Source organism: Dermochelys coriacea, chromosome 1, assembly GCF_009764565.3.
Source record: "Dermochelys coriacea isolate rDerCor1 chromosome 1, rDerCor1.pri.v4, whole genome shotgun sequence".
Taxonomy (NCBI): Eukaryota; Metazoa; Chordata; order Testudines; family Dermochelyidae; genus Dermochelys; species Dermochelys coriacea.
Genome location: NC_050068.2, coordinates 251,133,627 through 251,158,387, shown reverse-complemented (window position 1 = coordinate 251,158,387; position 24,761 = coordinate 251,133,627). Strand labels below are relative to the sequence as shown.

The 24,761-nt window shown below is 44.4% G+C and overlaps 1 protein-coding gene and 1 long non-coding RNA gene across 13 annotated transcripts in view; one reads left to right on the top strand and one right to left on the bottom strand.

Moving 5' to 3' along the window:
* The first annotated feature begins 3,288 nt into the window (after nucleotides 1-3,288).
* On the top strand, nucleotides 3,289-6,284 carry LOC122461076. The gene is made up of 2 exons (XR_006282792.1): nucleotides 3,289-3,425; nucleotides 5,194-6,284. It is a non-coding gene; the product is annotated as an uncharacterized LOC122461076 (long non-coding RNA).
* Nucleotides 3,792-24,761, bottom strand: part of TBXAS1 (thromboxane A synthase 1) — a 333,339-nt gene continuing 312,369 nt past the window's right edge. For 10 of the 12 annotated variants that reach the window (XM_043519073.1, XM_038398078.2, XM_043519054.1 and 7 more), the window contains 4 exons: nucleotides 15,176-15,264; nucleotides 9,966-10,103; nucleotides 6,432-6,594; nucleotides 3,792-5,837 (listed from right to left, as the gene is read on the bottom strand). In XM_043519073.1, the coding sequence (XP_043375008.1) occupies nucleotides 5,763-5,837; nucleotides 6,432-6,594; nucleotides 9,966-10,103; nucleotides 15,176-15,264 (465 nt within the window). In that variant the 3' untranslated portion in view covers nucleotides 3,792-5,762. The remainder of the gene's footprint in view (nucleotides 5,838-6,431; nucleotides 6,595-9,965; nucleotides 10,104-15,175; nucleotides 15,265-24,761) is intronic. The other 2 variants (XR_006282785.1, XM_043519097.1) reach the window with 2 other exon arrangements.

Genomic DNA, 24,761 nt, shown 5'->3' with positions numbered 1-24,761 from the left:
TTTTATGACCAGCCTGTTGTCTATATTATGGAAACTGAGTCTACCTGTTGACTTAGTATTTCAGGCTTGCAATGATATTCAGCTTCTGCCTTGATTTATAGGGCTTTGATAACAGTCCTATCTTAGCTGTAAGCTAAGAATCATGTGGGGAGTGACAGGAGAGGTGTGAGCATTTCATCTTGGGTTATTGCCAGGTCTGATACCTGCAGCCAGGGCCTGATCTGAGGGCTGAGTGAAGGCCAGCTCTGTTTATACATGAGAGGGAGACAGCTCTGTCTGTGTTGTGTAGAGTTTTGTTAATGTTTGGATTAGAAGTGGGGACTTTTAAGGAAAGATTTCCAGAGGCGGTCAGACTCTCACGCAAGGCAGGACCTAGGAGCATGGACACAGGGCCATCTTAAGGAGAGGACATCAGCAATCGTGAAAGTGGAGGTAACGGGAGACCTCTGTGGCTCAAGTTAAAGTACTTCATTTTGGGAGGCAGGTCAGGGAAATTTGGAGGTTAGACAGCTGTTAGGGGGTACTTAATTAAACATTGGATCAGTGCATGTCATAGAAACTGAACAGTAAATAGGTCAGGCCTCTTGCTCAAAAGTGCCTTGAATGGTTTCCAGATGCCTTCTCCATTTTTAAGTGAGTATTGCTGTGGGAGTCAGCTCAGGTTTAAAGATACTAACAATTGAGGAAATCCTGCCAACTGCTTGAATAGGGGTGGCAAACTGCAGCCAGGCAGAGAGCAAGCATCTCTGAGATCCAACTTGATGTCTGTCTAAAAGAAATTAGCTTGTTCCCTGTTGCCTGCTGCATAACTTTCCTCAATAACAAGGGATGAGAGATTCAGCTTTATTAGTTGACCTCTAACCCTTCCAATACAGGTGCTATTATTAAGGCCCAGGGAACAATAAATAAACGTTAAACAAATCAGCATCTATGGTAAAGTTCAGGAGGAAATTCCATTTTACTCAGAGAATAGAAAGCAGAAAATGTAATAAAATATTTATTTTGTGAAGTGACTTTCTACTATGCTGCAGAATTTTCCTTAAAGTAGATAAAATTTCATGTGTAATCCAGAGTAATAGTAATTCCCCCTCCCGAAAAGTGCTTTGTGAACTACTACGTTGGCAAGGTTCTCTATCCCAATACAGTTATATAAAAATACACTCTTAAAGTGACAGATTTTATCATTGATTGCAAAATGTGAATTCCCTGAAGATGTTTCATTGTTAGTCTTTGCTTTCTGTCATCTGTCTGGAAGTGACTAGGACCTGTTCTAAAGTAGTCACATGTAATTTTAAAACAAACCTGCAGCCTGTCAGATGTTTTAATCTAGTCCTTGAGCTCCAACCGGAGACCGGGGTCGAGGGCTTGCCCCGCTCCATGCATGATGTGGCTCCACGCGGCTCCTGGAAGCAGTGGTATGTCCCCAGTCTGGCTCCTACCTGTAGGGGTAGCCAGGGGGCTCCACACACTGCCCCTGTCCCAAGTGCTGCCCCCACAGCTCCTATTGGCCAGGAACCACGGCCAAGGGAAGCTGTGGGTGTGGCGCCTGCAGACAGGGCAACACGCAGAGCCGCCTGGCTGCGCCTCCCCGTTGGAGCCGGAGCGGGGGACATGCCGCTGCTTCCTGAAGCTGCTTGAAATAAGCGCTGCTTGGAGCCTGCCCCCGACCTCCTCCTGCACTCCAGCCCTGATTTCCCCCTCCCACCCGCCAAACCCCTTGATCCCAGCCTGGAGCACCCTCCTGTACCCCAAGCCCCTCATCCCCAGCCAGAACCCGCACCCCAACTTCATGAGCATTCATGGTCCACCATCCAAAACATTTGCCCGCCCCTGCCTCCTGAAGTTCTATCTGCTTCCACAGCAGCAGCCAGTGCAGCTGGGCTTCTCTGCTGTGTTACCATGAGGAAAAGTTCCAAACTACTTCAAATTTCTAACAAATCAGCTCAACAACATGTCCAATTCCAGTTATGTCCCAGTAACAGGTGCACCTGCAGGCTTTGGCAGCCAAGAAGCTGTTTCTCTGCTTCTCCTCCTCTTATCGTGTGTCTTGATAGGAAGCTCAGCTTTAGGGGCAGGCTGCTGTTTTTCCCTCATCCCCTTTTCCAGAAAAGTGGCAGATGGGATTGGAAAAGCTGCCTTGAGGGAATGACAGCTTCATGTATCTCATCTCTGTGAGGAGAGGGAGCAACATCAGAAGGGCAGCTTGCAGTGTCATTTATTATCCCTTTTCAGACCCTCAGGGCATAGTTTGATGGCAAAGATGAGCTCATCTCCCCACCATGTTTCATCAGTTATGATGCAGAACACTACAAGGACAGCGGTGGAGTGAGGCTCATTAAGTGCTGTTGTATAACCAAGTTAGGGGTTACCAGGCCAGCAACTACCATTTAAAAGGAAACAGTGGTGTGCAGGACTCTTCATTTGTCCCGAAGCATCCTCTCTCCCTCTTAACCTTCTGGTTGCCATACTAGTCCAAAGCCACTGACTGCCTCCAAATAGAATTAACAAATGGTGATTAACTTTCAGATTCAGAATTCTGGCTTAACATGCACCTGTGGGGAAAAACTGGCTACCTCAAAATGGACAAGTCACTACAGTTGGCACTTACTTCCTTTGCAATCAGCACTGTATTCAGGGATGGGCAAGCTGGTATTAACATAGTAGCTGAAAAGTCTTGCAAGACAGTCACTATATTGTTAGTTAAGCCACTAACTTGCATTTGAGTGGCAATATACGTATCAGTTATAAGTTTCTGACAACTCAACTCCCTTCAGTGATGCCTGTTTCCATGCCTTAGAACCCAATGCACCATATCAGTTACGCTGATCTGTTTTCTTACAATAATTTTTAAATTCCAGGGGACATGTTGTAGTAGCTCCAGTTCCTTGGATAACTATGGCAATAAATAGATGATCTGGTAAAGTGTATAACTAAGAGGGTTTAGGCTCTAATGTGTGTGTTCAAAAATGAAGAAAGGGAAGACCTACAGTCCACAGGTGGCAGGGAGGAGGGGAAGCAGGAGAATGCTGTAGGAAGAAAACTTGGAGGCTGACTTTCTGCTGTAGATAGCAAGAACACAGTAAAGGACAAACACTTTTTTCTTTAAGTCAAATGGATGGGAAAAATCTTTAATGAGACTACCCTATACTATTCCAGTTTACAGATATAATTTAGAATCACAATCACAAATAATATGCTATTGAAAAAATTGAGGCAAAATTGTGCATAGAGGTGCATGCTGCACCTTTTTAGATAAGACCATTAATTCAATATCTCATTTCCTAGGCACACTGAGTCATTTAAACTCCAGCATGGCAAGGCTGGAGTATGGATGGAGCATTAACTATCAGGGCTATAATCCTCAGTTACTATGCTAGAACTCAAGCTAGAAGAAAATCCCATCACAGAAATAAACACAAGCCTTGGTTAAGAAAATGAGAGCATGAATTTTAAAAGTGTGGTCACAATGACCAGCAAGAGGTGAAAGCAGCATGTGCCAATCATACCAGTCTCAATGTGCCATATGCAAGCAAGAAACTGTAGATAGGAATCATGGAGCAGCAGCAGTCTTATAATTGAGCTCCTTACTCAATATCATTTGTACCGTATCTGCAGAGAACTTTCACGCAGCAGCAGAAAAATATATTGCAGCTGGTTTGTGTATACCATGCAGGAGTGATGGTGTTTCCTGTAGCATAGCTTTAGAAAAGAAGTGTGACTGGTTCAGCTGAGGCCCAAAGAGCACCAGCGTGGCTTTCCCTCCCTCCCAACAGATGTTCTTTTTTAAAGGGCAGTCTGAGGTTAAGTTTAATCAAAAGCTCACTGGGCTTTTTTAAAGTACTCATGAGTGCTCAGCTGACTGGAACGTCAGGAAATTTAATTTCACAGTGGAGGAAATAACCTATTTTTTGGCAAAACGAATAAACTTCACCAACCTCCTCCTTTCCTCTTGTTCATGATCTCAGCCCGCAATGGAAACAAAAGTAGGGCCCTATGTTTAAAGAAAATAATATACATCTCCCCCAAACACTTGGAAGGCTGCCTCTTACCACCTTACTCTCCAACTGAGACCTACCTTCTTCAGTGGATAGAACTTCCTCTAGTGATCTGTAATGTCATCGGTGCTGCTAGTCTGCCTGGGAAGGGACAAGTGCCCACATCCTCAAAGGTGTTTAGGCTTGTTGACTTCCACTGAAATCAGTGGAATACCTCTGAGGATCTGGGCCACAGTTCCTTGAGGCTTAAGAAGCAGTAGAAGCTGCTGGGAATTCTAATCATGCTGCAGCTGTAATGGTCAGTGTCCCAGTTTGAAGGATGCTCAGTGACACTCCACTAGCCCACATAGGAGCCTGCAACAGGGACACACACAAAAACTTGGGCCTATGATAACTTTCTTCCTTTTTCTCAATTTTCTACCTAGGGTTGGGTATGGAGTAAACTTTCTGCCTCTATCTAGGTATCATGTGCCCCCCAAAACTTTAGTTTGAGCCATTGCTGGGGTGGGCCAGGATGCAGCGGAAGAGACCGTTTGGTCCATGTGTGCAAATATGGAAAAATGCCAAACAAGGAAAAATTTGCTTTTAGCTACTGCAGATGCTGTGGGCAAACAGTCCTGAAGAATCAAATAAGTGCTGCTTTGACTGTGAAGACATGCAGGCAGCCGCTGGGCCTAGCATTCACCCACATTCTTTCCCTATGTGGATTGAGTGAGGCACAAGTTGGTGAAGTGACTTGCTGCAGGGTCACCTAATGAGTTAGTGTAGCTATTGGAACTGATCTTCTTGGCTCCCAATCCTTGGCTTTAAGCACTAGCTCATGCAGCCTCCTTCATTTCCTTTGACCAAGTATAGTGCCAACTGAAATGCATAGAAAGGAAAAGCGTCATGCCATGCTGGGAAAACTGCTGTGCCAACATCTTCAGGTCAACCCTAAAATTCCCCGCGTTCTCCTAAACACTTCAAACTTGTATATTCCAAGGTTCTCTAAATACTATTCAGGAACGGACAAAACTTAATAGCAGTCTACAACATTCTTTGGTCTGGTCCTGCTTATAGGAACTTAAATGCTGTACAGACATTTACCATTATTTTTAAATCCATTGTAACAAAAGTTAGAGGATAATATGAGCACATTTCATCCAAATGTCTCAGAGCGCTTTACAAAAGGTGAATAAGCATTATCTTCATTTGACAGGTACCGTGAGGTTAGGCTGTCTGCTCAAGATCGGTCAACGGCAGAGTTCGGAGTAGGATCCAGGTGTCCTGATTCCTAGTCCTTGCTGTTACCACCACACATGTTTTCTTTCAGAGTTTGAGACTCGGATTTAAAGGTCTGTTGTTAAAACGTGTTAGCTAACAAGCGATTGTTCAACATCTTATAAAAATCTACTGAAGGTGAGGAAGTGCAGACTGCTAAGACTGGAGCCTGGACAAACTCCCATGTAGATAAGTAAAATGAAGTGGGCCCTGTTATGACAACTAAGGCTGATGAAAAGTGGGAGGCTTTTTCAGAGACTATTCACAGTCATGTGCTTGGGGAAAACTTTCCGAAGTAGTTAAGTGCCATTTTCAAAAGTGACTTAGGAGCCTGAGTCTCATTGAAAATCAGCGGGATTTTGGCCCACACATTTAAAGTCCAATTGACTTTCAATGAGATTTAGGCTCCCAAGTCACTTAAGTACTTTTGAAAATGTTACCCCCAATCTAGCGGCGAGCCACTGAACAATGGATCACCTTGGAGGCTTTCAGAATGGGGGGTTTGCTCTATCGAGGTGCTATCTTAACATAAACTCCGTTTTTTGGTGCTAGTGACGATACAGATGCCAACTGCAAAGGAATCTGAAAAAGAGAAAATAAATTACATATTTTATACATGTACTCGCTTTCACACAGTGCGCGCGTGTAAAAGATTCACAAATACAAATTGATACTTTCAGTTTCAGATTAACTCATACAGACGTCATGGAAGTTGTAAAGTGTCCTTTTTATAGCCAGTTGTTGGCAGTAGAATGGTAAAAATAATTTTTTTTTTAGGTTAGGCAGTGGATGCCCAGGTATCTTACAAATCTAAATAAAATAAACTTCCATAAGCTCTAGAGCTGCTAAATATACAGTAGGTGCAAACACAGAAGTACCAACGTACTCTGATAAACACACTGGTGTAAACTGACATAGACTATTCATACCAGCAGAGATCTGGGCTGTAGGCTCTATGGTTTATAGAAGTTTGTTTTATTTGCTAAATGACAAATCCAATTATATTTTGATTAAAGTAATGTGATTCAGCCCTGCTGCCACTTTGATTATACACATGTGCCTGTTAGTTTTTTTTGCATGACTGGTCTATGTCACATCACTGGCTGCCTATAGAACAGTCTGTCAGTTCACAAGAGAGTTGACAGGTGTCGTCCATAAGTTTCCACATATACAAACCTGGGTCTCGGGACTGGTTTCAAATTTGAACTTCTGCAAGATCCGCAGCAGGGTCATCTTTATCTCCAGCAAAGCCATCCTCATGCCAATGCAGCTGCGAGGTCCTGCTCCAAACGGGAGGTAGGTGAAGGGATGCTGCTGCAGTTTGGCCTCTGCTGTGAACCTGCAAGGTGGGCAAATTGGAAACCAGCTCAAGAAACAGTTTTCATACTGATGTGATTTTTCTGCTCACATCCTGAGAAAGCTGGATTTAAATTGGTCTCAGTAAACAATTCTCCAGGGGACCGTTAGCAAATTCTGCTCTAAACTAAAACGTCCTTTGTCAATGAGTAGTTCTCCCAGCAGGACAAACAGACTTTTCTTTGTCATTTTTAAAAGTCTGTCTTTAATGAACTGCCCTCACTAAACACTCATTATCTGAGGAAACTACGGAACACTAATTCGGGGGTTATAGCAACCCAGACCCTATCCATAAACTAACGGCAAAATTACTGCCTGCGTATGCCAAGAGCAAACTAATGAACCCTGATCTAGAATGAGCAAGAATGCTGCCTCAGCATTGCAAAAGCAATGGAAATTGGTAGAGCCTGCCTGGATTCTCTTCAGGACGGACAATGAGAAAAACAGGAATATGAAAGCAGGGATCTGATTGGCTGGGGAAGAAGGCTCTTATTGCACAGATGTAGCCCACTGTTTTATGTGTGCTCCATCCATAGAGGAAGTAGGGGATTTAGGTTTTAGCTCAAACTGAAGGCATGCATGCTCTTAATTCTGGAGGTGCCCAGTTCAATTGCTAGTGAGGACTAAGGTGGCAGTCATCCAGAAAAGGCTAGGGTAGCTAATTCTTTTAAAATACCTTATAAAAACATTAGAAATACACATTAGAAAAAAGGCACAATTTTTTAACAGAGAGGAAGAGTAACCTTTGGAACAAACTACCAAGGGATGTGGTGGAAACTCTATCCCTTGCAGTCTTGCCTTCCAGAAAAGCAGCCAGTCTGGATTTGGAGTTTTAGCCAGACAAGGGATTGGGCTCAGTGCACTCAGCAATCCATCGAAATCTAGGGCCTTCTGCCCTTAAAATCTATGAACATTCTAGAAAAGCAACAACATTTCAAGAGGTGCATTGTACTAGATATCTGCTCTTACTGGGCTAGGCTCTCCCTTACCGTAGGGAGCCAAAGGCTGATGTGCCAGTACAGAACTGCCCTAATGCCAGCTGAGCCATCCACATACCTGTAAGGGTACTTGTACTGGGAGCGGGGGGGGGGGGGGGAAAGCCTCTCCTCCACTTGCACATTCTGGCAAGGACCAGCCAGAGTTGCAGCTCCTGCACTTGGGTCTGGAAAGGTCCAGAGAAAGGCAATGAACACAGCAGGACTTAAATATGATGAGAGCTTTTGATGGCTATTTCAAGACTGAGATTACCTAGCCTGGAAAGGAAAATCATCATGTGCTGGTTGTATTAATGGTAGCATCTGAAGTCCTCAAAGAGAGAGTGGGACCCCTTTGTTTTAAGAACTGTACAAACACATAGTAAGAGACACCTCCTGCCTCAGGACTTGGTCAAGGTATTCAGCATTATGGCACGTGTAATGAAAAAAATGTGTCTCCCCATTTTTGGAATGTCCCAAAATACAAGAACAATGGGACTAAAGGCAGTAAACTTAGAGCTAACCAATTCTTCTTCATGCAACATAATCAGTCTGAGGATGGTTCACCAGCAGAAGGCCAGAGAGAAAAATATCGGGGTTGGATTTTTTTTTTTAAGAGAAAGATGTCTAATCTTTTGACCACTAACAATACTGGAAAACTATGCAAGCTAAGGTGAGTCTATGGGTAACTGTACCTCCTGCTTCAGGAAGAGGTGAAGAAAGAAATTTGCCTCAGCTTCACCACGCACAGCACTGCACATTTGGTCAAGTGCATTATAGTTCCCATCCCCCAAACACTTTCCTTTAAAGCACTGCTTACTGAACACTTCCAGAAGCTGGGGTAGATTATGTGGTCCAGTGGTAAACAGAAGACCCAGACATGACATCTGTCACTAGAAAGATCATTGCCAGACCTCTCATCTGAACCTGAGAATACAATACAAATACTCCTTTCTCCTAAAAAGAGGTTTAATAGGCAGCAGGTTTAAAACAAAAGGAAGTATTTCTTCACACAATCCACAGTCAACCTGTGGAACTCTTTGCCAGAGGATGCTGTGAAGGCCAAAATTATAACAGGGTTCAAAAAAGAACTAGATAAATTCATGGAGGATAGGTCCATCAATGGCTATTAGCCAGCATAGGCATGGGATGGTGTCCCTAGCCTCTGTGTGCCAGAAGTTGGAATGGGCGACAAGGAATGAATCACTTGATGATTACCTGTTCTGTTCATTCCCTCTGGGGCACCTGGCATTGGCCACTGTCAGAAGACAGGATACTGGGCTAGACGGACCTTTGGTCTAACCCAGTATGGCCGTTCTTATGTTCTGACCCTGGTACTGCCCCTCTAAGGGCTAAGACAGAGAAAACAGACAACTAGTATACAGGATTGACTGTTCCAAGAGGATTCCTCCATACAAACCCACTTACATGTATAGTTACATTAGTCCTTCAGAGCTATTCTTAGAATGTCTGCATCACACCCAGTGTGTTTGAGAGGCTAGCATTTTGTACTAGAACTTTCACAAGATGGTAACTTGAGATGTAGGTCTTACCAGCTGTGTCCACTAATCAAAACTGTGCTTCTACATAGTATTGGATCTGCAATAATTCCAAGAGCACTTTTTGTCTGCTAACCTCTGCAGCTGCAGGATAGTCTCTTCTCCATGCAGTTGTTATACAAACAGAACTCAGTTAAGACCCAGTTTGAAAGTGAGAAAAGCTTTACATGAAAGTCTGTCCTGCAAGCAGAATGAAGAACTTGGAACGCTATCCTGTTCCCACTGAAGACAAAACTCCCATTGGCTTCAGGTACAGGAGTAAGCCCCTAGCAGCACATGCAGACTGTTCCAAGATCTCAGACAGAAAGGCTGCTCTGAAACAGCCATGGGCTGGAGGAGAATTCTGGGTAATTACATGCAAATGAATACAATGGGTAGCCTATTTTTCTTCTGAATTTCTATATCCAGGAGTGGCCAAAGTAGCAGCATTTGATCAGGAACAGGTTATACCCATGCCAGGTGGGCAACCACAGACATGGCATTGGTTCCTATTTAAGACTCATCTACCAGTAGCCAACTACTTGGGTGGAGGTGATGCTGGATACGGTGTCTACCTGCTCCACATTAACAGCTGATTGCTGGGGCTGTGTTGGGTTCAGGAATTATGCAGCAAAGGGGGTTGCTTGGTGTATTCATTTGAATATCCATACACTGAATGCATTTCTAGTGCATGGGATTGGCATCCTGGGAACAAACTGCTTACACACAGAGTGCTCTTTTTTTATTAGCCACACAGGAAACACCATTTAAGGTAGGACTTTGTTCTAAATGGTCTAAATAAGGACAATGGTACAAGAGATGATGAGCAGTATCCTACATACCTCTCAGGGATGAATTTCTCAGGTTCTGGCCAGAGCTCAGGGTTATAATGTAGAGGTCCAACTGCAATTTCTATTATGGCGCCAGCTGGAATATGCTGTCCCATCACTACGCAATCCTTCGATGTCTCCCGAGTGAACCTGCAACAGTTAAATGTCACCGACCCCAGATGAGTAAAAATAAAAGTACAAAGGCAGGGTGTTGAAAACAGCCATTGAATAAGTCATCTGTGTTGGTTTTACAATGATTAGGGAAGCAAGATGGTGATCACTGGCAGATAAGCAGTGCAGCAGTTGCTTGCCACACAAAGGGCATTTACAATCATCTTCACCATAAACATAGAGAGCATGGACTTTTCGGGGAACAGCAAATGAAATATGGATCCTTGCAGCACGAGACTAGGATTTAGAATTCATCCCAAATTGGTAACTGTTGCTGCTATAGGAGGCTCTGGTAGCACTATTATTAAGGTTGCCTGACACGTCCCATTATTAGACCGTTTTCACTTACTTATAACTTTGTCAAACCTTCCATTTGGACTCTGATTTCTCATGCCAGGCGTCTGCCTCAAGCTGAAATTTTTGAAAATTTCAGCCAAAATAGTTCGGTTGTTTCTGAGAACAAGGCTAAGGGGAAAATGTATTGTTTTGCCCATATTCAAAAATTCTGGAGACATTTTCTTTGGGAAGTGCTAGCATCTCCATGCTCTGGAGCAGAGACTGAAATTTGGAAGAGGTTGCCCTTTGTATCAGGGATGTACTGTTGCTGTCTTTGTGAAAATTTGGCCAAGTTATAAGCCTCTGAAATATTGCAGTTTGTATATGCTCAGTAGAGACTTGCTAGAGTTTAATAGCTAAAAATCTCCAAAGATTCTGTCTGCACTGGGCATGCTACAGCCCAGGCCTGAGCAGGACTTTTTCTGCAATTGTAGCTCTGTGCTGCTGCAGGCTAGCTCCAGACACTGTAATTGAGAACAGGGAGCACGTCTCTCCGGTGCTCTCAATGCCCCCCTGTTGTACTCAGGCAATGAGGGGGAGGAAGCATCCTGATTTGAAAGCAGAGGGGATAAAAGCTAGACCAGGGGAAGGGATGCAAAGGTGAGGGGAGCAGATTGAGACAAGGAGCCTGGAGGGGGGGGGGTGACTGGTACTGGAGGTTAGTGGACAGGAAAGAGGGTGATGGAAACTTGAACTAGGGGTAGAGAGATAGGGACTGGGAACTGGCTGGGCAAGCAGACTGGGACTGGAAGCAAAATGTGGGAGACAGATCAAATGAAGATTTAGGGACAGAGCTTGGGACTGGCTGTGCAAGGAGACTGGGAATCAGTGGGGTGCAGGGGACAGATCTGATGAGGAGCCAAGATGTGGGGGAAAGAGACTGGGACAAGGAGCTGGTGATGGGACAATGGAACTGGACAAGGAGCCTGAGCACACAGACTGAAGACCAGTGGGGATGGCAAATGTGGTTGAAGGGAGAGGGTAGGAATTGGAGGCCAAGGGGGGTCAGAGACTGAGCCGATGAGGAGGTAGTGAACTGCTACTGGCTGGGCAAGAAGACTGGGGACTAGGAGGTGGGAAAGCATGGGGGAAAGTGGGAATGACTGGCAGGGAGACTGGAAGGGTGGGGTGGCAGGCGTGTGGGATGGGGACTCCCCAGGGGAAAACTATGATTTGTCAGGCAAGGAGAGTGGGATTTGGATAAGAAACCTGAGCTGGCTAGGTAAGGAGAATGGAATTGGGATGAGGAGTCAAGAATCGGGAAGAGAGAGGACTGGGGAGGGAACAGGGCAGAAGGGATCAGGTTTTGGGGGAAATGGGCAGAAGATTCTGTGCCCACGAGAACACACTGCCCTCCAGAGCCTGGGATGGAGCCAAAGATTCCCATTCGGAGCCTCACCATTTCTCTGTTGTCAGCAAGTATCTATGAAACCCACTGGCAAAGTGTCTCACACTGATGCACAGACAGAACGGCAACCTACTGCTGCTATCAACCAGTTACTCAGCTCAAGAGGCAGAGGTCTGAGCAGTGGATAGGGTTGCAAACCCTCTCGGTGTCGCCAGGAGTCTCCTGGAATAAGGCCCCATCTCCCAGAGGCTACTGAAGCCAAACCAGGAGATTTTAGTCAATGATTTTAGTCAACTGCCGTCAATAGGAGCTGGGCTTGAACACAAAGTGCTGTGTAATTCTAAGCATGCTGAAAAATCAGGTGCTAGGTTTCACTCAGGCACCCCAAATTAATGGACACTTTTGAGCTTAATCCATTTATGCTTCAGTTCCCCATCTGTAAAATGGAGACAATACCACTCCCTCACCTCACAAGGGTGTGCGAAAATAAATTAATTCATGTCTGTGAATCTCTCAGCTATATAGTGATGAGCTCATAGAAAAAACCCAGGAGGGAATTCATAATTATGTTTTCAGAGCACAGTTTGAATAGTGTGCAGTAAAGGAGACCTGGGGCCACACACTGAACAATGAGGATGAAAGAAAAGATTGAATAGCTGCTCACTAAGTGAGCACCATCCACCCTGTGCCCCAAATGAGACAGGGGTCCTGTGGAAAAAATAGCCATGTGGTCATGTCAGTAGAGACTATCATAATGCATACACATAAGGGGACCAGATTAAAGGTTAACTTTATTCTGGCATTTCCTAACTTCTGAGAGCTTGACTTTGCAACCCTTCATAATGTTCTTTTAAGGGAGGTTTTTATGAGTAATTTAATGTTTCTATTACCATAGCAACTAGAGGCCCCAGCTCCTATTGTGCATTGTTACCTCCTGATGGCTGTTTGATATCCTACATGTTAAATTAGTTTGATGGTCTCCTTTCATTAGCCACTGAAAATCACAGAAACTGCTACCAGAACTGGCTCCCTTGTTAGAGAGAAAGGATGGTCTTTTAGTTAAAGCGCTAGCACTCAAGATCTGGGTTTAATTCCTGTTTTGTTACAAACTTCTTGCATGACCTTGCACAAGCCACTTAGGTGCTTTTGCAAATTTTTACCCTAAGCGACTTAGATGCCTAAATCCAATTGAATTTCAAGCAATAAAAGATGAAGGGTAAAAAATTCAAAAGCACCTAGGTGCCTAAATCATGTGTGAAAATGAGACTTAGGTGCTTTTGAAAAATTTATCCTTCATCTTTCAGTGCCTCAATTTCCCAACTGTAAAATGGGGATAATATTTCTTTTCTCTCATCCTTCATCTGATTTGTCCACTTAGTGTGTAGACTTTTCAAATTAAAGGCTCTTTCTTACTATATGTGTGAACGGTTCCAAGCAAAATAGGGCCCTGATCTTGATTGGGGCCTGTAGGTGGTACAATAAGACAAATAATAATATATGAACAGTCTCAGCAGAAACCAAAGACTGCATGGACCCTGGAGGCCAAACTGTTATCTCATCCCTAAAAAGTGCTTCCTCCAGATCAGTAGTGACCTCATGACTGGAGTACTATGTATGATTACTGGTGCCTGCCCTGTACCTATTTAGTGAATAAATAGAAGATTTCAGTGTCTAGGACTGACACTTTGGCACTATTCAGAGCATTATGTTCTCTCTCACACAAAATTAAATAAAAATAGATAACTATGAACCAAAGCCTGGAGAAAAGTATTGTCAAGTCCTCCCTCTTGCTGAAAAGTGAATAGGATGTTGGTGAAAGGTACTGGACCACCAGCTCTGCAGAGTGAAGTTCTCTATTTATTCAGATTGTTTTTAAATCTCTCTCACTCATGGTAGTAAAATTATTTTGTTTGTTATTGAATTTTCACTATTTCTTTAAAAAGAAAAGGAGCCCTTGTGGCACCTTAGAGACTAACAAATTTATTTGAGCATAAGCTTTCATGAGCTACAGCTCACTTCATCAGACGATGAAATGAGCTGTAGCTCACGAAAGCTTATGCTCAAATAAATTTGTTAGTCTCTAAGATGCCACAAGGACTCCTTTTCTTTTTGCGGATACAGACTAACACAGCTGCTACTCTGAAACCTGTCACTATTTCTTTGTATTCTGGAATACAGCACTATTCTTGTCTTATATATCTGGCATCTTTGCAATGCACTGGGCCTTAGATAGAGATCAGGAACAACCACAAATTACATCAATGGAAGCTTCAACATAACTTCCTTCTCTTCTAATTCTGTTTCCCATCTGACAAACATTGATTGTTTCCCAGTGTTTCAGACAGAGTTGAAATTCAAATGTCCCTGATGGTTAACAGGCATAGGAACTTCCATTTATATACCACGGATTTCAGAGTAAAATGTTGTCGTTTATGAGCAAGCATAATTAACCCTTATAACCCTGTGCAACTCCATAGAAAATCTGGGAAGATCCTGCCCTCAAGTCTTGGGAGTAAGTAAAAGAGGAGTTAATTTTCAGCTATTTTATTTTAAGGTACTTGTTACCATAGCGTGGGATTTTCCAAAGTGCTCAGCACTGGCCTAACTCTACTCCTACTGAAATCAAGGGGAGCTCTACCATTGACTTCAATAGAAACAGAGTTAGGCTAATGATGGTTTGCTTTTGAAAAACCCATCCTGAGAGCTGAGATTTGTGTTCTGTTACAGTTTTGTGATCTTACACGGTTTGCTAATTTCTTTATTCCCTTCCACATTTTTGAAATAAACATTTCTAAGGAGTGTTTCTCTGGGAAATTATTTTAATATCAGTTAAGGAAAATTTCGAATACCCACTGGATGGAGGCACTAGAGTTAGATATAATGGTATAGTACAGTACTAGGGCAGAATGTTATACTACAGAATGAGCTATATATAGCACATAGTACAATTCATGGTTTTGAATACAGCAAGGGACATGCACAATCTTCAGAACATCGGGGGTTTAATAGGGTGATGGGCCGACTCAGCCAGTAGGTTACGTAATTCTATACTCTGATCTCTGAAGCGGAGCAAAGAAGAACCATGTGACTTCCTAAGGCTAGTCTGCTTCAAAGATACTGCTTCCCCTGGGCTTGGGGGACCCGAAGAACAGTGTAAAGAGACTCCTGACCAGCTGGCTTTGAAAAGGGTGCATTAAGTAGAGCAGTCTTAGCCAGTCTTCTTCATTCATTTGGCCCCACTGTATCTCTCAAGTGCACAAGCAGTACTGATAGCTACATAGAGGCCAAGAACATGGGGCGTCCAAACAGATTGCCACTGTATTTATCTAATGATGTACTCTCTAGGAGCTAGAGGGAAAAGGTATACCTGAATGCAGGTGGGTACATGCGCAATGTCTCTGCAATCACCATATCCAGGTAAGGGAGCTCTTGGACATTTTGGTAGTCAGGAACATCCTGGGAGAAAGGAAGAAAGAGATAATTAAGTACTGGAAACTGCTGGAGCTGCAGGCTGTGGAAGAGCTACCTTGGAGACTACTGACCAATGCACCCTGGAATGGTGCGCTGTGGTGAGTTTCTCCATGGCAAGGTCATGGCAGTTGAGGGTGGGGCCACAGTGTGCCCAGTGGGACCTTTACTACAAAATTCCTCACAGTGGCAACAACTTGTGCTATTCCAATGGACCACAGTAGTGGATAGGGGAGGGGAGAATACTGTTTCCTCCCGTGGTGATCTCTTGTCCAAACTCAGTTTATTTGCTCTTTGTGTAGCAGACCTTGATTTGGGCCTAATTTACATAACCCTGAAAGTATACATTCAATTGATAGAAAACATTATATAAACAAACACAACTCTCACCCCAATGAATTTACTTTCTAAAAAGGAGCCAACAGGGACAATAATAGAACAAACAAATAACAAAGCTCCAGCCCTACAACAGAGAGAGAGAGAACATTTCTCTCACCATTTCTTGTCTTGGATTTTTCCACCAAATGCATCCGATGAAGTGAGCTGTAGCTCACGAAAGCTTATGCTCTAATAAATTTGTTAGTCTCTAAGGTGCCACAAGTACTCCTTTTCTTTTTGCGAATACAGACTAACACGGCTGCTACTCTGAAACCTGTCACAGAGATTGTACATGTCATTATTCAGTTCTGTCAGCAGAGGGCAGAGAAAGTACATCTAAAAAGATCCCTAGTAAAGCTGAGTACGGTTTAAATTAAAGGATCTTGTCTCTTCTAAAATCTGACATGGAGTATATTAGGAAGAGGCACTTATGCAAGGTTAGACTAAAACTGTGAAGATTTGGGGCCTCTGAGGTTCACAACAGGGACTGGATTCTGTCCATTCTTCATTCACTACATCAGCTTTCATATATAATGCATATTTTATGGAATTTTCATGTGAAAATGTATGTTACATACTAAAAATACTAAGCAGTGAACAATTCCAGATGATATGCAGACAATATGTACAATAAAATGAGAATGCCTGGCCAGGTTAGAACATCCCCTTTATTCAGAGCTAAGACGGCATGTGCCACTTCAGATTTTCCAAGGGCTGTACAAACTCTGACAGATCCTTCTATAAGATAGATAAGTTCTATTACACTCATTTTTCAGAAGGGAAATATAGGCACAGAGGCTACGTCAGTTATTCAAATCCACACCGGCCCCAAATAGGGCTACCACTCTTCTCTTATGTTAAAGGATGTCTCATCTCTGGTCAATACAATATGCATTTTGTCCCTTACTTCAGCAATAATCATTTATTGTTACTATTTCTATTACTGTAGAGCCTACAGCTTCGAAACAAGACTGGGGCCCCATTGTGCTAGGTGCTATGCAAACAGACAGTAAGGCCTTCTTTACACTATGATATTAGGTCGAATTTATAGAAGTCGGTTTTGTAGAAAGCATTTTTATACAGTTGATTGTGTGTGTCCCCACACAAATGCTCTAAGTGCATGTAGTCGAAGGAGTGCGTCCACAGTACCAAGGCAACTGTCGACTTCCGGAGCGTTGCACTGTGAGTAGCTATCCCACAGTTTCCACAGTCTCCGCCACCCATTTGAATTCTGGGTAGAAATCCCAATGCCTGATGGGGCTAAGGCATTGTCGTGGGTGGTTCTGGGTACACATCGTCAGGCCCCTCTTCCCTCCCTCGGTGAAAGCAAGGGCAGACAATCGTTTGCGCCTTTTTTCTTGAGTTACCTGTGCAGACGCCATACCACGGCAAGCATGGAGCCCGTTCAGCTAACCATCACTGTATGTCTCCTGGGTGCTGGCAGATGTGGTACTGCATTGCTACACAGCAGCAGTTTATTGCCTTTTGGCAGCAGACAGTGCAGTATGACTGATAACCATCGTCGATGTAGTCCTGCGTGCTCTTTTAACCAATCTTGATGAGGTCAGGGGTGCCTGGGCAAACATGAGAGTGACTCAGCCAGGTCATTTCCCTTTTAAGTTTTGTTTCATGGCGATTCAGTCCTACCGGCAGTGCACTGTCTTTTAATCAGCAGCCAGGAGAAGACGATGGCCAACAGTCATACTGCACCATTTTCTGCCAAGCACCCAGGAGATGACGATGGCTAGCGGTCGTACTGCACAGTCTGCTGCCAGCAAGATGTATAAAGATAGATGAAGTGGATCAAAACAAGAAACAGACCAGATTTGTTTTGTATTCATTTTCGCCTCCCTCCCTCTGTGAAATCAACGGCCTGCTAAACCCAGTTTTGAGTTCTAACCTTGAGGTTTTGAGTTCTATCCTTGAGGGGGCCATTCTGTTTCTCGCAAAGCCACCCCTTTGTTGATTTTAATTCCCTGTAAGACAATCCTGTAAGCCATGTTGTCAGTCGCCCCTCCCTCCGTCAGATAATCACAGCATAATAATAACGGCAAATAATCGTTTCGCGCCCTTTTCCCTGGATTGCCTGAGCAGGAGCAGACGCCATAGTACAGCAAGCATGGAGCCCTTTCAGCTCACCGCAGCAGTTATGACCACTGTAAACACCTCATGCATTATCGTGCAGTGTATGCAGAACCAGCACCTGAAAAACCAGGTGAGGAGGAGACGGAATCAAGGTGATGAGGACATGAACACACTTTTCTCTAAAACCATGTTCCCCTGCAATTTGGAGATCATGGTGTTAATGGGGCAGGCTCATGCTGTGGAACACTGATTCTGGGCCCGGGAAACAAGCACAGAGTGGTGGGACCGCATAGTGTTGCAGGTCTGGGATGATTCCCAGTGGCTGCGAAACTTTCACATGCGTAAGGGCACTTTCATGGAACTTTGTGACTTGCTTTCCCCTGCCGTGAAGCGCAAGAATACCAAGATGAGAGCAGCCCTCACAGTTCACAAGCGAGTGGCAATAGCCCTGTGGAAGCTTGCAACGCCAGACAGCTACCGGTCAGTCGGTAATCAATTTGGAGTGGGCAAATCTACTGTGGGGGTTGCTGTGATGCAAGTAGCCAATGCAATCATTGAGCTGCTGCTATCAAAGGTAGTGACTCTGGGAAATGTGCAGGTCATACTAGATGGCTTTGCTACAATGGGATTCCCTAACTGTGGTGGGGCTATAGATGGAATGCATATCCCTATCTTGGGACCGGACCACCAGGGCAGCCAGTACATAAACTATAAGGGGTACTTTTCAATGGTGCTGCAAGCACTGGTGGATCACAAGGGATGTTTCACCAACATCAACGTGGGATGGCCAGGAAAGGCTCATGACGCTCCTGTCTTCAGGAACTCTAGTCTGTTTAAATGGTTGCAGGAAGAGATTTACTTCCGAGACCAGAAAATAACTGTTGGGGATGTTGAAATGCCTATAGTTATCCTTGGGGACCCAGCCTACCCCTTAATGCCCTGGCTCATGAAGCCGTACACAGGCACCCTGGACAGTAGTTAGGAGCTGTTCAACTATAGGCTGAGCAAGTGCAGAATGGTGGTAAAGTGTGCATTTGGACATTTAAGGGATCGCTGGCGCAGTTTATTGACTCAGTCAGACCTCAGAGAAATCAATATTCCCATTGTTATTGCTGCTTGCTGTGTGCTCCACAATCTCTGTGAGAGTGAGACATTTATGGCGGGGTGGGAGGTTGATGCAAACCACCTGGCTGCTGAATATGCGCAGCCAGACACCAGGGCGGTTAGAAGAGCACAGCAGGAAGTGCTGCGCATCAGAGAAGCTTTGAAAACCAGTTTCATGACTGACCAGGGTACTGTGTGACACCTCTGTTTGTTTCCCCTTGATGAAAACCCACCCCCTTGGTTGCCTCTAAATTCCCTGTAAGCCACCCACCCTCCCCCCTTCGATCACAGCTTGCTTGCAAAGGAAATAAAGTCACTATCGTTTAAAAAACATGTATTCTTTATTAATTGATTATAAAAATAGGGAGATAACTCACAAGGTAGCCCAGGTGGGGTGTTGGAGGAGAGTAGGAGGGAAGGAAAAAGCCACTTTAAAACTTGTTGAATGCCAGCCTTCTGTGGCTTGAGCTGTCCACTGGGGTGGAGTGGTTGGGAAAAAGGCCCAGAGCCTCCCATCCCGCGTTCTTGGGTGTCTGGGTGGGGAAGCTATGGAACTTGGGAAGGATGGAGGGAGGTTAAGCAGGGGCTGCAGCGGCAGTCTGTGATCCTGCTCTCGTTCATGAACCTCCACCAGATGCTGGAGCATGTCCATTTGATCCTGCAGTAGCCCCAGCGTTTCCTCATGCCTCCTCTGATCTTCCTGCCGCCACCTCTCCTCACGTTCATCGGCCACTGTCCTGTACTCTGCTATTGTGTCCCTCCACATAGTTCTGTCAGTGCCGGACGACTGCATGAGCTCAGAGAACATGTCATCGCACGTGCGTTTTTTTCGCCGCCTTATCTGAGATAGCCTTTGGGACGGAGGAGGGAGGCTTGAAACATTTGCAGCTGCTGGAGGAAAAAAAGGGAGTGAAGTATTTTAAAAGACACATTTTACAGAACAATGGCTATACTCTTTCACGGTGAACAACGCTATTCACATTACACAGCACATGTGATTTTGGTACAAAGTCACATTTTGCATCTTATGTTGAGTGCCTGCGGCTTTGGTGTTACAGATTACACACGCATGGCCAGGCAACAGAATTCGGCTTGCAGGAGGCCATGGTAAACTATAGTCTTTCGGCTTCTGCAACCTTCATAACAGCAGCGCCCTCCTCTCCCATACCAAGCAAAGCCCGTTGAGTTGGCCATTTAGTGCTGTGTTTTCCTGTTAATGTGCAGCAGCAGAAACCAAACTAACCCCCTCCCCCGATTCAATTCTATGGAATGATCGCTTTTCCCCTCCCCCCACCGCCTGGCTGGTATCAGAGAAGATCCCTGCAAGCCAAACGCGAACAGCTCAGCACCAATGCCTCCCCTCCCACCCCACAGCGTGGCTAACTGCAGGGAGGATTTCTTTTCAGCCACAGGCAAACAGCCAAGTAGGAACGGCCACCTCTGAATGTTCCCTTAAATTCCCCTATTTCAACCAGGTGACCATGAACGATATCACTCCCCTGAGAATAACACAGAAAGATAAAGAACGGATGTTGCTTGAATGCCAGTAAACACCGGGACCATACGCTGCCAGGCTTTGTCATGGAATGATACCAGATTATCATTGCATGACAAAGCCTGGCAGTGTATGGTCCCGGTGTTTGCTGGCATTCAAGCAACATCCGTTCTTTATCTTTATCTTGCTACTAGCATGGCGTGGTAAAGTGTCCTACCATGGAGGATGGAATAAGGCTGCTCTCCCCAGAAACCTTCTGCAAAGGCCTTCAGAGTACCTTCAGGAGAGCTTCATGGAGATGTCCCTGGAGGATTTCCACTCCATCCCCAGACACGTTAACAGAATTTTCCAGTAGCAGTACTGGCCACGAATGCATCCCATGTCCTCAGGCTACTTAATCATTAAAAATGCTTGCTTTTATAACATGTATTATATTTAAAAATGTACACTCACCAGAGGTCCCTTCTCCGGTTTTGTTGGGTTAGGAGGGTATTTCAGCCAGGGTGATAAAAAGATCTTGGCTGTCGGGGAGAATGGTGTGCTGTGTGCTCTCCCCAAGCTCGTCCTCCTCCTCCTAATCTTCCCCATCTGCAAAATCCTCAGGCATGGCAGAAAGTACCCCATCATTGGAGTCCACAGACAGGGGTGCGGTAGTGGTGGCGGCTCCCCTTAGAATTGCATGTAGCTCAGTGTAGAAATGGCATGTCTGGGGCTCTGTCCCGGAGCGTCCGTTTGATTCTTTGGTTTTCTGGTTACGCTTGTCTGAGCTCCTTAAGTTTCACACGGCACTGTGTTGCGTCCCTGCTGTAGCCTCTGTCCCTCATGGCCTCGGAGATTTTTTGAAATATTTTGGCATTTCGTCTTTTGGAACGTAGTTCTGATAGCACGGAGTCCTCTCCCCATACAGCGATCAGATCCAGTACCTCCCGTTCGGTCCATGCTGGAGCTCTTTTTCGATTCTGGGACTGCATGGTCACCTGTGCTGATGAGCTCTGCATGGTCACCTGTGCTGATGAACTCACCTGGCCAAACAGGAAATGAGATTCAAAAGTTCCCGGGGCTTTTCCTGTACACCTGGCCAGTGCATCCGAGTTCAGAGTGCTGTCCAGAGTGGTCACAATGGTCCACTGTGGGATAGCTCCCGGAGGCCAATACCTTTGAATTGCATCCACACTCACCCTAATTCGAAATGGTGATGTCAATTTCAGCGCTAATCCCCTCGTTGGGGAGGAGTACAGAAATCAGTTTTAAGAGCCCTTTATGTTGAAAAAATGGCTTCGTTGTGTGGACGGGTGCAGGGTTAATTCGGATTTAATGCTGCTAAATCCGACATAAACTCGTAGTGTAGACCAGGCCTAAGTGCTGACAGTTTAAACAGATAAGAGAAACAAAGGATGGGCAGGAAGGAATATTATTAGCCCCATTTTGCAGACAAATAATTGAGGCACAAGGAGATTAAGTGACTTGTCCAAGATCACACAGGAAGTCAGTGGCAGAGCCTGGAAATGAACTCAGATCTCCTGAATCCAAATTCAGTGCCTTCACTGTAAGAGCATCCTTCCTCTCTGTGACTATGCAAATAATTCTACACTTTGATACACATATATTTAAGGCCCTTTGTTTTGTATTTTTTTAATCAATTTTTACTGAAAAATTCCCAGGTTTTACAAAAGCTAATATTTGGTTTTTACTGATTATTTCCCGAATTTTAGATGTGGCTCAGTAACCTGGGCGGAGCCTGGGCTCCCCACTGCAGAAGGAAGATGGTGGCTTGATAACGTGAGCGATCCAGTAACCAAGCTGTCATCTCTCCTTCTAGAGTGGGCCCAGAAGGATAAGCGGTGGAGGAGGCAGCATGAGTAGATGGTGTCTTCACAGCATTAAACCACAGCACTAAACTGCTTTTACTTTCAATACTCTTTTCTCTATTTGTCGTTTTTTTCCCACTGTCTTCCGGTTCCCCGATATTGACCCTGCTATTGACCCAAAAACTGTAAAGTTAATTTCAGCTGTTTTTTAATTTTTGTAATAAACTCCAATAAATTCCAGGGAATTTTTAAACAAAACAAAAACCAGAAACAAAGGGCTCTGAATATGTTATGTGATGTGTATGATTTTGTGTCTTTGCCCCTTAAAACTAACCTTTCCCCTGTATTTTCCACATAATTCTCTCTTTTTTTTAATTGTAGGTAAACACACGAGCCCTTTTCCTATGTTGCTTGTGCACTTAAATCTCCCATTGATTTCAACAGATGTTTTGGGTGAGCAAGGAATTTAGGATCAGGCCCAAAGTGAATAAGTGGCAGAGCTGAGAATGGAATTCAGTTGGTTCTGACTTGTAGAGTCATGCTCAGTCCATGGTGTCCCTCCTGTGAGTGCCTTGCTTACTTCTGTAGTCGCTAATTAACATAATTATAAGGTAATCCGATATAATAAATACGTTTTAATTCAAACTTTACATAAAGAAATAGTATTAAATTATGGAAAACTTTTTTTTGCTATTTCAAATAGCCTCAGTTCCTTTAGGGAATTAGCAGTTTCGAAAGCAAAATAAAGAAACACAAACAGATGGTTTTCTATGGAAGAAAATTGGTTTTGTTTACTTAAGAAAAAAGAGCCAGACCAATAGCGGTAGAGCGTGAGCTCAACTTTCACTTACACCTCAGTGAATTCATATGTCAGATGCTACATAATTGTTGGCATTTCCATGCTTCTAACTTCAAAGTAGCTGAACTTACTTCAGCAGCTTGTGCACGGTCTGATCCTGGACTGGGTGTCATCCCCAAAGCCAAACATCCCTATTTAGGAGGGACATTCCTGATATATTTTTAACAAAATATTTTCCATTTGTTTTTTGACTCCCTTTCTCAAAAAACTCTTTTAGCCCACTGTATTTCAAAGGCATTGAAATTTGCTTTTCTCTCCAAATATCCTTAATTGCAGCTTTCAAATATTGGCAGGTATGCCTGAGAGGGTTGTGGGTTGTCATGCTAAAATGCCACGTGAAGCCCTTGTGTAGCACATCTATACATTGAATGTCACTCAGTGCTGGGTATGTTTTAGTCCAGAAATAGATTCCTTTTTGGAGAAAGCAGGAAAAAAGGAGGCACAACACTGCATGTGATAAAACACCAGACATTTTAATGTTGTGACCATTTCCTTACACAAAGATTTACCTTACCTTATAAGTCAATAGTTTTCACAATGGTTTTATCTCTTTTCCTTACTAACTTAGGAGTGCAACCCATTGAGGTATTTTGGGGCATATTTCACTGGCTTATTTTTCAGGTTTATGGGCAACACATTCCTCCATCATCTCTCCCTCTGGCTTTTCAACCCTTTTTCTGTGACCAGAAGTGCCTAACTTGCCAGATACTGAAGAAGTAAGCAAGATGGTCTTCTGGATAGGGTAGCAGATTAGGACTCAAGAGACCTTAGTGCAGCTTCAGTCTTGGCCACAAGTTTCCTGTATGACCACAGGACCTCAGGCAAGTCATTTCATCTATACTATTCTTCAGCTCCCCATCAGTAAAATGGGGATGGTTCTTCCCTACCTTACAGGGCTATTGTGAGGATAAAGTTCACGAATGACTTCAAAGTGCTCAGACAATACAGTGGTGAGGGCCACGTAACTAGATAACACATTTTGGGCACTAATGCAATCTAAGCTCTGGATGCTGAAAGCTGTTCCACTCACACAGACTCCTGCATGGAGCTCCACTCTCTGCACCTTCAGTGGAGCTCCATATGGGCACAGGAGTCTGCATGTGCAGATCAGCTTGTGCACTGAGGGTCTTTAACAGCCAAGCTCTTATCCCTCAGTCTGACTTTAGATTGTAAGATCCTCAGGGTAGGGCTTGAACCTTATTTCTTTTTGGAAAGCATATTCTGTTGGAGGAGAAGGTAGTTGTACTTGGTTTTGTATTTTTAGTATTTGTGTGCGTGTGTGTGTAGGGGCTTTGTGCTGGGAGAGCAGCTGAGCCCTGATTAGGGGGTGGGGCTTCTGACTAGTGGTCCTATAAAGGTAGCCAGCCAGTCAGGCAGTGGCACAGACAGCTGCAGTGGTACAGGAACTAGCAAACAGAGCTCTAAACAGGGGAGTTTGTATTGTGGTGCTTGTTTGGGGTTTGCTTTTGCTGGGGGGGTGGTCTTTTTGGTGTGGCTTGTGTTTCCCAGATTAATTGGATTTAGGTGGGAAGGAGATTACAGATACAGAGGCAGCTGTGGGAGTGACTCCCGCAGTGGAAGACACATTGAGGATGACTGGATGTCGAAGCTGTGGTATGTACATGATCCTGGAGGGGGGAACCGGTAAGAGTTTTTTCTGCATGAAATGCCGTCTGATAGAGCTGATGGAGGAAAAGATCCGAGGTTTGGAGATGCAGGTGGAAAGTCTCGTTGAGTTTAGGAAGGGGTTTGAGCA